This window comes from Corapipo altera, unplaced genomic scaffold (genome assembly GCF_003945725.1).
Source record: "Corapipo altera isolate COAL_440 unplaced genomic scaffold, ASM394572v1 54, whole genome shotgun sequence".
Classification (NCBI taxonomy): Eukaryota; Metazoa; Chordata; class Aves; order Passeriformes; family Pipridae; genus Corapipo; species Corapipo altera.
The window spans coordinates 5,802,774-5,817,041 of record NW_020884902.1 but is presented as its reverse complement, the minus strand read 5'-3'; the positions used below and the strand labels follow the sequence as shown (position 1 = coordinate 5,817,041).

The following is a 14,268-nucleotide window of genomic DNA, read 5'->3' as shown; positions in this document are numbered from 1 at the left end:
GGGAGATCACCTGTGGGACTGACAGAGACCTCAGATGTAAGGTGTCAGCACTGGCACATCTCAGTTTCACATCTCAATCTCTGAATTGAGACCGGATCCAATGAAATGCTCTGAAACCAGAGCCAGCCTAAGGCGAAGGTTCACAGGAGAGGTCTGGTCTGGCAAGTGCAGTTACCCAGAAGCCAATATGGTCCCAACCACACCTAGTTCTGCTCACATGTGGATCACCTGGGCCCACTGCAGCACTGGCATAGCTCTGCCATGTCTCAGTAGTACCTGCAAAGGGAGAGGGATTTTATTTTACACAGTGCTCCATGCACCAGGAGCTGAGGTGCATGGAGCACCAGAAACAGCACATGCTTCTCCCAACCATTCCCAAAGGACAGACTGAGCTCTGCTCAAAGGCACCCATGTCTGCTGTGGGTGGGAATGCCTCTACCCTGGCTGCTCCCCTCAGCCACCTCTTGCTGAGGAAAATGTGCATTTAGTAATACTGAGAGGCCACAGCACCATCTCCCCTCCCCATCCACTGTGTGCCTTTCCTGGGACAGCAGCACCCATGTGGAAAACCGTATGTAGGCTTTACCTTCAGCAGAAACCACCCTTCAAGTTTCTCAGAGGATTCTCAGCATGGCTCCTGCTGTCTCTCCACCCACAGGAAAAGCCGTGCTGTTTCCACAGCACATGGCATCTGGACACCCTGGCACCAGAGAGACCAGATGGCTCACACACCACAGAGCCCCATACCACCACTGACAGCTCCTGGTCGAGCGCTGGCTCCCTCCCACATCACACCCCTGAGCTTCCCCAGTCCCAGCAGGTCAGGAGCTGCTCCCGGCAGTGACTCTGTGCTCTGCTCAGGGCTGTGTCATCACAGCTGGTGAGGACCATGTTTTGGCTGCTCCCCATGTAGTCCACAGTGGCCCCTGTGCCCCCCATTCCCACCCATGCCCACCACGGGTACTCTGTGTTGCACTCAGAAACCCTTCCAGGCTGTAAAGGAAAAGCTGAACTCCATCTTACCTTTTAACACACATTCATTATCCCCTTTCTGAAATCAGGCAACCCTGACTGTTCAAAGTTTCCCTCAGGTTTCAGAGCCAGGCGAAACAGTGATGTGCCATTTTGGGATGTCTGTGGTTGGTGCAGCTGCTGCTGGCACTGCCCTGCCCAAGGCAGTGGGAAGGTCGGAGTCCTTGGGAAGAGCAGGCAAGAGAGAAATTCTATTGAGCTGATCCAGATACTGGGAAAAAAGGTGTGGCTGGCAGGAACCTGCAGAGTGGCAGGACTCAAGTTTATTGGAGAGCCACAGAGGAAAGGAAGGCAATGGGGAGCAGCCACAACACAAAGGGAAGGGAACATCTTCCACACCTGGAGATTTTAGATGGAGATGGTGGAGAAGTCCCTGCAAGCCACACCTTGATGGAGAAGACCCTCGGCTGGTCCCTGCAAGCCACACCATCCCCAGCCCCAATAGACCCTTCCCCAGATTAAACATGGCCAAAAGAGCATTTCAAAAGCCTTGGGAGATTTGTACTCTTTGTTAATTATTCTGGTACTGACCATGGGGACACTCACAGAAACGTGGTTCCAAAGAAATTTTTTCCATCTCTGAATTGCTGAACTATAAAGTGTTATGGGCTAAGTGTGCAGAGGAAACTTAACACCCTTAAAAAGTAACAACCGCTCTTAAAAAGCTAAATTTTTACAGGTATGTACACTTGAGATCATTATGAATAAGTGCATATATATGGGGAGAAAAATACTTGTGTAAATGAAACTGAGTCTGTGAGAAAAAAACGTGGATAATTGTACAGAGATGTGAGAAGAATTGAAATCATAATAGTGTACAGCATAAGCAAAGATACCTGTGTGAGCACTGAAAGGAGGAGAGTGCGGGAAGAAACAAGTAGCTTAACATTTGGTCATGGCCTAAGGGACAAACTTTGCTGAAGATGAAGACACCAAAAGGTTAATAAAGCTTCTGAACTGTTTCCAATTCTCAGACAAGGAAGTAATAGTTCCGCTCTTACCAGTAACTGCTCTTTCATATTTGTGTATCGAGCTGGCTTTATTAAATTATTCAGCAAAGGTCAAATGTGATGTGTCTTCCTAGTTTTATTATGATTTTTCATGACGTTGCCTGAGTAGCTGAATAATAAACAGTGCATATAAAAATGCTGCAGTACCCAAGGTGTCCACAGGCGCTCTGGGTTATTCTAGACAATGTAAATGCATTAAACAAAGATTTAAAATACGTGTGAACACTGCAAAGTGTTGCTTGTGGGAACCATGATAGCGATAGAGAACCAAGCACCAGCACCATGTACACATACTGATTTTGAATCCTGCTTATATGAGAAATAGTTTGTAAATTTTTGAATCTGACTAACCATCTAGCTACAGCGCTTTGCTCCCTGTGACTGATGACAGCTTCTTAGCCTGTGATGAGCTACCCAGAAGTGCTGGGAGAGAAAAGGTGAAAATCTGACAGATCAAATAGCCTGTTACCAGCAATGACCACAGGAGCAGACTACAAGTTTTATTATCTTACAATAGACAAATATCTTGAACAGATTCAAATCAACCCACGTGATTCTTTAAATAACCCTATGACTCTCCAGTTGCCCTAGGCAATATCTAGATGTCATTGGAAAATCCAGAAGAAATGAAAAATGGGGTCTTCTAATCAGGATATAGGTTTCCTTGCAGTTAAGTGAGCAGCAGAACATTGAAGTGAACAATACAAAGAAGTTCATTAATTCAAGCTGTTCAAGGTTTGATTGTCTCATTGATATTGCCTTAAATTAATTTTTTGGTTTTTTTATGCAAAGATACCTTTTAGTAATCCACTTTACAGACTTTAGGGCAGAAGACTTGATGGATAGAAAATGTTGAGAAAGTTCATGGTTACTAGCACAGTAAAATGTGCTTTACACATCAGAAGTAAACAGCAGTGCTCTTATGTGTGTATGAGAATATATCAAAGAATTTAGACATAGCAAATAATTTGCCTACCATAGTCTGCCATAATTCTGAGAAAATGCAAATACATCCTTGCTACAAAAATTATTAGTAGCAGGTGATAATTTCGGATGGGGTTTGGAATTCCAAAATTAAGTAACTGTATTTTCTCTTTACATTTGGAGATCTAGGTTACAGACTTCTTAAAGCTTGAATTTGCACAGACCTTAACCTAGGGATTAAAAAATTAATATCACATATATGCTGAAATGGATTTCTGAAGATATAGACCTTGTTTAACAATCATCTGTTTTTAGTGAAGGTTTGTAGATTCAGATAGGCATTTTGTGCCTTTCAAAGTGGTTCAGAAAGATACACATCAATATCATTTGTCACTTGTAGAGATGAGAGACTTTTAGGCAATATTGACTAGAAAACCCCATGTGACTATGGGAAAAAATGTTTATTTCTAGGTTTTGTTTAAATGGGAAACACTGAAATATCCAGGGAAAACAAAAGGATAATAGGTGTCATTAAAAATTATTCTTTTCGTAGCTCATTCATTAATGCTCGAATAAAGGAATAGTAACACATACCAAGGTAAATATATGGTAAAATGCATATATTGGGTATTGTGATAGGAGTAGACGTTATTTCTAGATAAAGGAAGATTTAAAAGAAAATAATAAAGTAAAAATCATGGTGCTGCCACAATGAACAAATATTTTTGCATCAAAACCTGTCTCTCAAGAGTTTCCTATTCCAATGAGATGGCAGACAGCTGAATAAGCAGCTGTTGTTATTTATTTTCATCTTGTAAAATATGCTCACTCACACACACACAAAAAAAGAAAAAGACGGGGGGACCCTGAAATCTGCCCTTTCTCTACTCAGCAGTGATTGGGTTTTGGACTCCATTGCTGTGAGCACATTCCTCCAAGCTATTGCATGGTATTTCTGTCAAAAGCAATATCCATGGCAGGCTCATTACCCTTTGACTTTCCAAGTGTTCAGGATTTGTGTTCCAGACAACACATGTTATTCCCAAGAACCTCTTCAGCCTGGACAGTGACAACAAGAAGGGATCAACTGTGCCCCAAGCAATCCTTATAGCTCTGTCAAAGATTCCTACAGTGCATCATAAATCTGGAAACTGCTTAGTCCCCTCTGCCCCAGGCTCCTCACTTCCCCTGGCAAGACCTCATCCTGGTTCCCTGCTTGCATGGCTTGCTGTGAGAGACACGGATGATTTCCACAGAATCAGAATGGTTTGGGTTGGAAGGTACCTTAAAGATCATTTAGTTCCAATCCCCCCACACCTGCCTTTTCTCCTTATCTGACTTGTTTCCAGGCTCTCCAGATCTGCATTAGAATCTCACACAAGAAAGTGCTTGGGAGAGACAAGTTGAAAAGAGGATGGAGTAGCCAAAATTCCTGTTCTTAACTTGAGGTCAGTAAAACACCTCAGTAGCATTGATGGGATGGGGAGAAATCACAGCTCTGTCCCAGCCCTACAGCTGTTGGAACAGAAAAGGACAGGCAGTGAAGGTGGCACTTGGCAATTATCCTTTACCAAGGGTACACCTCTCCTGGGAAGGATCTCTCACACTCACAGACATCACCTAGTTCCAAACTGTGCAAACAGGCTTCTATTCTGCATTTTACAGCAAAGAGATTGCAAGTGGTGAAACAGAGGTTTACTTAGCCTTTGTAGCAAGCCCAGGACAGGAGACAAATGCCAAAGGCCAAGTCCCCAGGGAGGGGAAGAAACATTGAAAAAAACCCCAGAAAAATTAGAAGTTTAAAGCAGGGAATAGGTATAAATAAGAGTCTTTTAAATTTTGATAGTCTCAGAAATTAAAAAGTATATCAGAGAAACCTAAACTGGAAGGAAAAAAAAGAAATCCCCTTTCCCCATTCTTCAGCATATTTTTAATGTTGTCTTCTACATTCCTTCCTTTTCCAGTGGAAGAGGGCTAGAATCAAAAGAACAAAATAAAAATAAAAAATAAAAATAAACTGCACACAGAAAGAAAAGATGAAAAAAAATCAAGGCAGTTACATCCCCTACAAAATAGTGAGGAAATTAAATGTCCACCAAGCCTAGAGTGAAGTACAATTTCTTTGCACACTGATGTGCCACTAAGACTCACTCCACTCATTTTGCAGGGTCTTCCCCATGTTTCCATCAGCTTGTGTGTAAGCCTAGTAAAAAAATCTTGAGGATTCTAAGGAAAAAAAAATATAATTCAGGACAGATACTGCCCGTAATTGATTACAAAGGTCCTGCATTGCATGAAGCCACCAAGTTGCCCTATTTGTGCTTGGCTTAAGCCTGTTTTATTGTTTTTAAAATGGACAGAAAAGACCTCTTATAAGGAAGATGTACTATAGTACCGACAGCACTTGAAAAATGCATAGTTCATTAACATACACACACAGTTCCACGTGGCACGTTAGCAGCACCTGGGCACAGAGGCTGCCCAATGCTCCTGCAGCCTGGGATGTGTGCACAACACACATAATGAATACAGTTTGCATTGAAGATAACATAGTTTATTTCTTCATGATATTCAGATTAAAATGTATCAATGTATTTAGCACAATACTACATTTTAGGACAAAATCATCAGTGCTTTGCAAGTCTTCATAATGTTTATTCATTATAAATAGTAAATATTTACTGAACTTTTTACATGAAAGACATTTGTTTTTTGTATTCTTTTTTTTATTTTATTTTTTGTGTGTTTTTTTTACAACATGTGTTGTTGTAGAGGTTGCAACACAAAGATAATATTTCATTTTTCCATCACCCTTAAGACCAATGTGTGAACTAACCTCTGTACTGAACCTAGTCTAACTCACTACTTCATAGTCCTTAACACTAAAAGGAATGTATTTGTGTTCTGCCTCCCTCTTTTTACAAGAATAGAGAGAAATAAATAATCCCACCTTCCATCGTCCTCTTCCTCTCAACATCACAAAACACAAATTTATTGACATTCTAAAATGTCACAATGCAAACTTCTTGTAAACCTTGGTTCCTATAATTATACTTTCTATATTGGATACCGCTGTATAATTTAAACAAATGTGTCAAATACAGGCCCATCTCTGTCTATGTCCTGTATATCACTAAAAAAAATGTAAACGTAATCATTTCTTCGTATTGTTTCCTGAAGATGATCTTTAAATCACGATTAGCAAGCTGGATTTCAGTAATCCAGCAGACTGCAACGTCTCTGTATTTTATCATCAGGAATTATGCACTGCAAAAATAAAAGTACCTGCAAAAATATAGTTCTGATTCTATCTCTATGACTTTGGATGATCCCAAAGTTTGTGTGAGGTACACAGTATTGCACATTGCTAGGCAGTTGTGAAAAATCAGTCGCATTGCTGGTGGGGTTTTTTCCTCCCACGTTTGACCAAAAAGGTACAATGGACTGGGAAAACTCCACATACAAAAAGGTAAAATCTGCTTTTCATGTTACACAAGATCTCGTCTCTTGGTAAAGCAAAACTAATGAGTGACATTTATTGATAATGTGATTACAGAAACATGGTAAGGTAACCAATAAGTTGCTCTGAAAGTCTTTTGCATTCATCCTAGCTTCCTTAGGGACTGTGATGTTTCCTCTTGATGACAATTTCCAGTGTGTAAAATGAAAGAGGTCCTCCTGACCTTGCTTCAGAAACTGAGCAGTTTTAAAGTTAGACTAAAGTCAGCACTGGATGTCAGATGAGTCAGAGTACGCAGAGCTCAGCCGCTCTAAGTTTAGTTTCAAAATGTTCTATTTGTCCCAATCAATGTCCATTAATTTCAACAGCAACAAAAAAATGGAATGTTTGCCAGGCAGTGATGTTCAATACGCTCTGTTCTGTATACCCACTCATAATGAAGCATGTCACATTTATTCATTATTGCTTTTGGCCTTTGTCTTCTGTATAGCTTTGTCCAACCTTCAAAAGTCTACTAAAAGCTATGACTGGAGAGAACATAACAAGCCTGCTTCTCTCAATGGGACTGCCCCAGCTTAGGCTGCAGCGTGTTGAGAAGATCCCTCTTATCCAAGCCTTGGAGTGAGACCGGAAAACAAGACCAGCTTTAACTTGAAGTGGACAGTTCATTTATGCAATATCTGGCTTCAGATAATGAAAGGCACCTGCAAAAAAAGCAAAAGAAGCTTTTTAAGTCATGCAGTGACAACCTCACAGCATGGGGCCATGCCAACTACAGGTTGACATTGTCATATTTAATACTGATATATCAAAGGAAAGGGACTAATATTTTTATTCCTAGGACAAGTTTGACAAAACTCTATGTATCTGGGACTATATACTGTAATGATTCTTGAGCTGACCTCATTAAGAACATGTGTTTCTAATAGTGGAATGCCAGCGGTTATTTCATTTTGGACAACCCTTATGTTTTACCTAATGGCAATCAGGTTTCATGTCTCAACAATTAATAACATCAAGATGTTGTTGACATCACTTAAGAAAATAATTATGCAGCAGAAATCTTGCTCGAACAATCAGCTATCTCACCAGTGCACTCTGCACGGCTCTGGAGAGAAGTGGCCGTCAGCCTTTAGGATCTCTGCTCCCAATTTTCTTGGTCACAGACACAAAGTGCAGCCCGTTGGTAACCGGGTGCGGTGTCGCAGTGTCCCCACACTCACTTTGTCCATACTGTCCGTACTGGTATCCCGTGACGGGGTCCATGCTGTAACCCGTGGTGCTGTAGGTGGGCGGGCAGTAGGACTGGGATGTAGGCAGGCTGTCTAAGCTCTTCATGTGATCCAGCCGCTGGCTGCAGCTGGCTGAGACAGTGGTGGTGGGCTCCAGGCCCCCGGTTAAAGGGGACAGGGCGTAATCAGTTTGGGGCTGGTGAGGCACACCACCATGGTTAGTCAAGAGTCCCATTACCTAAAATGTAGAATAATAAAAACAGTTAAAACCTGTGATGAACCTTGTTGCTTACAGAGGCACAGAAGTTCCCAAATCTATAATTTGATTTCCTAAACCAGGTAGACTTGATGTTTGAACTGTGCATTGAGTAGAGGAAGTAGAACTTGGTTGCATCATCCACCAAAATAAAATCTGATGGGTAACAAGCAATAAAAAGTGATACCAATGGCAAATAAGGAAAATTAATATTTTAAATTTTTATAGTTTTAGAGTGCCTGATCCCAGTCCCAGCTGGGATTTCTGCATGTTTATTCCTTGAGGACTAAACTGTAAGAGAACAAAAAGCACATAGTGGCTTTCACCCATGCTGTCCTGCATGATCAACAAACATACAAAAAGATGTGAAAAAGCTCACACAATTTTCTTCTCCAAGATCAGCAATCATTACAATGAAGTTAATTTGGAGCAGATCACAGCAACACTACCAGAAGCAACAAAGAACTCCACATACTGATGATTTTCTGGGTGCTGGGAAAAGGGCAGAGCAGCAGCACCTCCTGCTGCTTCATGCCCTGTGAAGAAAAGAATGTGAAAGAGTAAAGTGCTGGTCATAGCACCAGTTATCAATTTCGTCCTCTGTGTTAGAGGACACAACAGAAAGGGTCAGGTATTCCAGACTGGCTTCTAGTCAACTGTGACTCCCTTAATAAGCTGTTTCTACAGTAGCAGTTATGAAATCAACAGTCCAAATGAGTTTGAAAAGAGGTTACTGGGAAATACATGCTTGTCCCTATAAAAGTCCAGCCCTCTAGGTTATGATTTCCAGTAGAATAAAAAAGAAAAAAAAAAAAGAAGAAAGAAAAAAAAGCATCTGTGCTTTCAAAGAGAAGCGAAGGAAGAAACTAAAGTGATAAATTTTTGCTATACAAAAGTCCCTCACACTGTAGGATGGTATTTCCTTTCCTGGCACATCTCTATAACACACTTCGAAAATAAGTGTGGCTGAGAGATTTGCTTCCTTCTGCTGGAATAAATTGCACTTCAAAGCCTGACAAACAGTCTGCAGCTCATAACGGATGGTTGAGGTACAGCTTCTGCCAAAACTGCATGTTCTGATAATTTACAGGCTGTTCGTGCTCCAGAAAGGCATCACAATTATCTGACCTACTATTTGATAATCAGTTGGCTTCACAGCACTTCTTACCATAAACGGAAGAGAAATTATTTAAATCGAAGTCTATTTTGTAAAGAATAAATTAAACCTCATAACAACATATCTGGTTCCTAAAGCTCTGATGCTCCTCCCTAAATTGTGCTTCTTTTCCATCTCAAACTGAAAGAGATTATTACTGCAGGGAGCTTGTGGTCCCAGCTCCAAATTTTGTTTGTTTTTTAATAAATAAGTGAAACAAGATCCAGGGATAGTGGTTTAAGTAGGAAGGAAAACCTATCCAGGTTTTGAATGTCTGATTAGGAAAAGAGCAAGAGGTACAAGCAGAGCACTTCAAAAAGAGACACCCAGATGTCTGCATCAAGAACAAGAAATATCTTTGCATTAGATGCACCCAAGACCCAGACTAAAAAAAAAAAAACCTGAGAAAGAAGTTCAGTTACTACATACAGCACTGAAATGTTCACTTCTGTTTCACTAAGCAGGAAAACATGAGTTTAACTGATGGTATCTGTTGAATGCTTCAGTTTGTGAAAAAGAAGTTTCAAAACACATGCAGAGTTCATTCAGATACTGAAATGTTTTTTAAGTTAAAAAAACATAAGAATTTATATTCAGGCTGCAAGATAGTTTCTACTTCATTCAATGAGTCTTTTCAGTGCACAAAACCTGTTAAAAAACTTGAGGTTAATAATAAAAAAAAAACCAACTCTGGAGTCACCACAGTTTGAAAAATCATGTTATCTGCCCAGCAACTTGCACAGCATTTTGTCCCAAAATTCCCTAAAAGGTGAAATAACTGGGCTCTCAACTTTTTCTTCCAAAAGTTGGTTTCTGAAAACTATTAAAATTACTAAAGATTATTTTAGCAAGTATTTCTGTTTCAGAAATTACAAATCTTTTTCTTATAACTTTGGAAATGTATATGGTCTGAAAATCTAGCGTGCTTAATGACCTGCCATTGCATCAGCAGGACACAGTATTAGAACCTACATTCATTTAGGTTATATTAATCCTTGTCCTTTGAAATTATCACTGGTAGAGTTAAAAGAAGAGAAAGATCTACAAAAAACATGGCTTAACTTCAACATTTACATTGAAAATTACTACTTTGGAAAATATTTATGTTGGCAGGAATATCATGGTTTTGACTACAGTTTAAAACACACAGGGGTTTATCAGAAATCTGAAGTAAGTGCACAACCCTTTCCATCCCTGCACAGCTCCAGTGTGATACCAATATTTACAGACTGTACCACATTCTGTTCCAAGTTCAAGAGCAGAGAGAAGGGGTTGTGCTCACATCACTCTCATAGCCCTACTGGAACCCCAGTGGCACTTTTCGCTGCCTGAGCATTCTCACATCAGACCCTGTCTCTGCCAGGACTTTTAGGACTGATTGCTGAGTTGGCAAACAGCTCTATTACCAACTGCAGATTTTAACTAAAGTTTTTTTCACTTTAATATTTTCGATAGAATAGAGCCCCAGAGAAAATTATTTTGACTTTACCAGCAGAAAACAGTGAGCTCTAAACTTTTGGGATTGGAAGCTATTTTAAAATTTGAGATTAGCCTTGAAATTTAAACCTGGATCCAGACATGGTCTCAAATGCCTCTCAAACTTGAGTAGCATCTATATTTGGATAGAGATTTATCTCCTTTGACAAACTAATATTAGCTTTTTGTGAGATTTACTTGAAAATTTTTAGATTAATTAGATAATACAAGTCTTTAGGCATCATCTTGCTAAGTGGATATGCACTTAGTCGATACACTAGAGCAGAACTGACAGAGCTCTCTGTCTTTGAGGTGAAGAAAACTGAAGCTCAAACAGTAACTGTCTTCTCAAAAATATCTTCTTCAGAGGCCTTCAGAATCATCCTGCAGTTGATTAGTATCTAAATAATTAGATTTTTGGTCATGTCTGTTTTGAAAGCTCTAAGGGAAGTAGCCTCAGGGCAGAAGTCTTTTGTAGGTATGTGCCATGACCTTATCACCCATACAAGGAGTTACAGGAAGGGCATGGCTGACTTTCACCTAATCAATTAGAAATCCATTAATAGGCCATTTCTGCAAGATCCTCAGCACCCTTAGCTTAGCAGTGCACAGGAAACACACAAAGACCTAGATTTTGCAACTCAGATGTTCCGTGGATATGAAGCAGTACAGTTCTAAAGAAGTAAACAGACCTGATTTTTTTTATAATAACTAAAGTTATATATATATATATATATGAACTAATATATACAAAATATATATATATTCATATATATAAAATATATATTATATATATTTATTCATTCTCTATATCATCCATATTACTGGAAAATACTTCCTTCTGAATGATTTTGGGAAAGTTAAAGTAGTAATTGTCAGCCTCACTGATATGGAACCCAAGGGCTAATCTGACACCTATAATTAAATGATACAATAACTAGTCAATGTATTTTAGAATACAACACCTATAAATGAAAAAAAAAAAGTCAGAATATAATTTTTTACAAAACACACGCAGGAATATTAAGGCACAGCCTTTGCACCTATACAGCAAAATACAGTATATGCAACTGATAAAATCACCGTATTTTATTAGAAAACAAAGGAGAAATTAGGAATAAGTAAGGGAAACACAGTGGACTGCAACAATCAAACTCTATAGAAAAGTTTTGAGACCACATCTGAAACAATCGAAAATATTCCTTAGGACAAATCCCTTGCTGGTGGAGTTAGCACAGAATCACCAGCTGAGGATACGATCCAGAAAGAGAAATTGAGTGATGAAAGCCTTAAAGGCCACGTACAAAATGTGTGGTCCATTATCAGGTATTAGAAAATATTATCACCAAAATAAAGACCACTAAACTGAGAGAAAGCTTACTGCATTTAAAAGAAACTTTACGTCTGTTAACATGGTTGGTATTTTAGGATGTAGGACCTACCATAGGCACAATAAAATTCTCATATGTTTTAATTCATTTACGGATGCCTGCGTTTAATATGCTTTGTGACCATGTCTGCAATTAATATGATTTATGAGAAAAGAACATGTGCAATATTTTTTGGGTACAGTGATACATTTTTTTCCCCTCCCGTGAATGAAAGATTTAATGAAACAACTCAAGGAAAATGGTTGGCAGTTAACATATTAAGTTGAAGTGACAGAATCATGAGTAAACTTTAGCACAGTTAATGATATCCTCTTATCTGACCCTGACACATTTGCAGCATGTAATTTACAGAAGCTCTGTCCAGGGAATCTTGACAAATGCTCCTAACGATGTCAGGGCAATGTTCCATTCTAATGTAAAACAGATGTGGGTCAGATACCCTCATTCATCACTAACACTGAAAATTTCAAACTCCTCCTGAGATGAATGGCATTACCTGCTGTTAACTCTTTTCACTGTAGAGAAATCTCTCAAAAAACAAAATATTGCACAAGAAAGAATACAAAAAGGAGTGTTATAATGCATTGTAAAGAGAGATTTTAGAGGATTAATTAAAATTAATTAGGGACATGGATGTATACTTGTAGGATCCTAGAATGATGTTGCTGATTCATTTTATATATATGAATATTTCTGCTGAATATAAGAAACCTGACAGAAAGCGTTTTTGCGTCAAATGGCAAGTGTTGGTAACCACATCCTTGGTTGATGAAAACAGGAGCAAATGCACTGATTTTGAACATTGATGATCTGACCTTCTGTATCCTCATATCAAATGAGACCTCATACTGATTTCACACCACCAGATATCACCTACACTGAAATAAGAGAAGTTGCACTGGTAGTATATTTAGGATAATTAAGAGGATAACTTGCTCTTTCATGAATTATATTTTTATCTACACAAGATTCATGTGATAACATTGTGAACATCAGTAAACTCATGCCTTTTTTTTAGGTGCTAGATCATAGAGACACGGAACCTGATAACATTACCAAAAAATTGTAAGATCACTTAATTCTTAAGCTTCTGGTTGTATGAAAAGCATCCAAAGATGACTCAAAAGACAAAAGAAAGATCAGAGATTAACATATAATTTATATGAATAATCTATATGAATATATAAGTATATATATAAAATTAAACATTTCACAACCTTTTCAGGCAGTCTCAGATTGTAGGCTCATGAATTTAAATGCTCAACTCTGGAAATATTACTAAAAACAATTCATAACAACCTAAATTTGAGATTGGATTGCTCTCTGTCTGTGAACTCTCCTTCTCCCACCTTCTATTAAACCTGAAACACAAAAGTAGGATTCTGGACATTATGAACACCAGCCCAGCTCTTACACACCCTCCATCCACAACTACATGGATTTGTCTGAAAGCCAAACAAACTGAAAGACAGAAGTTAATGTGGACATTCAAAAATGTACAGTCATCTGTTTATTGTTGCTGCTATAGCAATATATTTAATAATACATTATGTTATTTGTAAATGTATATTTTCAATATTTTATATATTAGAATATTTACAAAACAAATAACAAATGTTATTTTGCATTATAACAGTTACAAAACTGTTGAATATCATTTATTTGTACTCACAGAAACAAAAATAATCAAGCCCATTGGCTGAACTTTTGTTTTTTAATTAAAAAAAAAAAAACCAAAAGAACCCTAAAAAACACCAAAAAAACAAAACACACCAAACTCGTGTTCATGAAAATTATATCATGTGAATTTACTTTCTTCCTCACAAAGAAATCCCTGACCTGTCTCATGTTCTTGGGTCATTAAGCAAAGAGCTCTCAAAGCCAAGTGCATTGTGACAAAGATCATGAGCTTCTCACTGCTGTGGGACTTGAATCCAAGTGAAATGTTTCTGTGGGCAAACAATGCAGCAGTAATCCAACAAATGTTATAGGAAAAATTAATAGTTGCTTTTTTTCCCTCCTTCTCATCCCTCTTAATGAGGTAATGAAGGTTTTTAGCCCCTGATTCATGTGTCTCCCTTAAAAACAGAGTTAACAAGACAATATGAACATATCTAACTCATTTGACAGCTGCCATCAGTTCCATACTTCAGGTTAATGAAAACCAAGTGCTCTCAAAGACTTAAGGGAAGCCCATTGCCTAAGATCTATCTCACCAAAAGGAGTTACAGGGTAGCTCTTAAACTCAGGCAGTGAAATGTTTTGACAGTAGAAGAAAGAAACCTTGAAAGAGCTTGCATCTTTACTACTGTTCATGGAAAAGTTTGGAAT

At 38.6% G+C, this 14,268-nt stretch overlaps 1 protein-coding gene across 7 annotated transcripts in view; it reads right to left on the bottom strand.

Annotated features, from left to right (window-relative positions):
* Positions 1–5,711: 5,711 nt before the first annotated feature.
* Positions 5,712–14,268, bottom strand: part of PAX3 (paired box 3) — a 75,071-nt gene continuing 66,514 nt past the window's right edge. For 4 of the 7 annotated variants that reach the window (XM_027650692.1, XM_027650694.1, XM_027650693.1 and 1 more), the window contains exons 8-9: positions 7,650–7,896; positions 5,712–7,130 (exon numbers count right to left, since the gene is read on the bottom strand). In XM_027650692.1, the coding sequence (XP_027506493.1) occupies positions 7,096–7,130; positions 7,650–7,896 (282 nt within the window). In that variant the 3' untranslated portion in view covers positions 5,712–7,095. Of the gene's footprint in view, positions 7,131–7,542; positions 7,897–14,268 lie in introns of those variants that run through there. The other 3 variants (XM_027650688.1, XM_027650690.1, XM_027650689.1) reach the window with 1 other exon arrangement.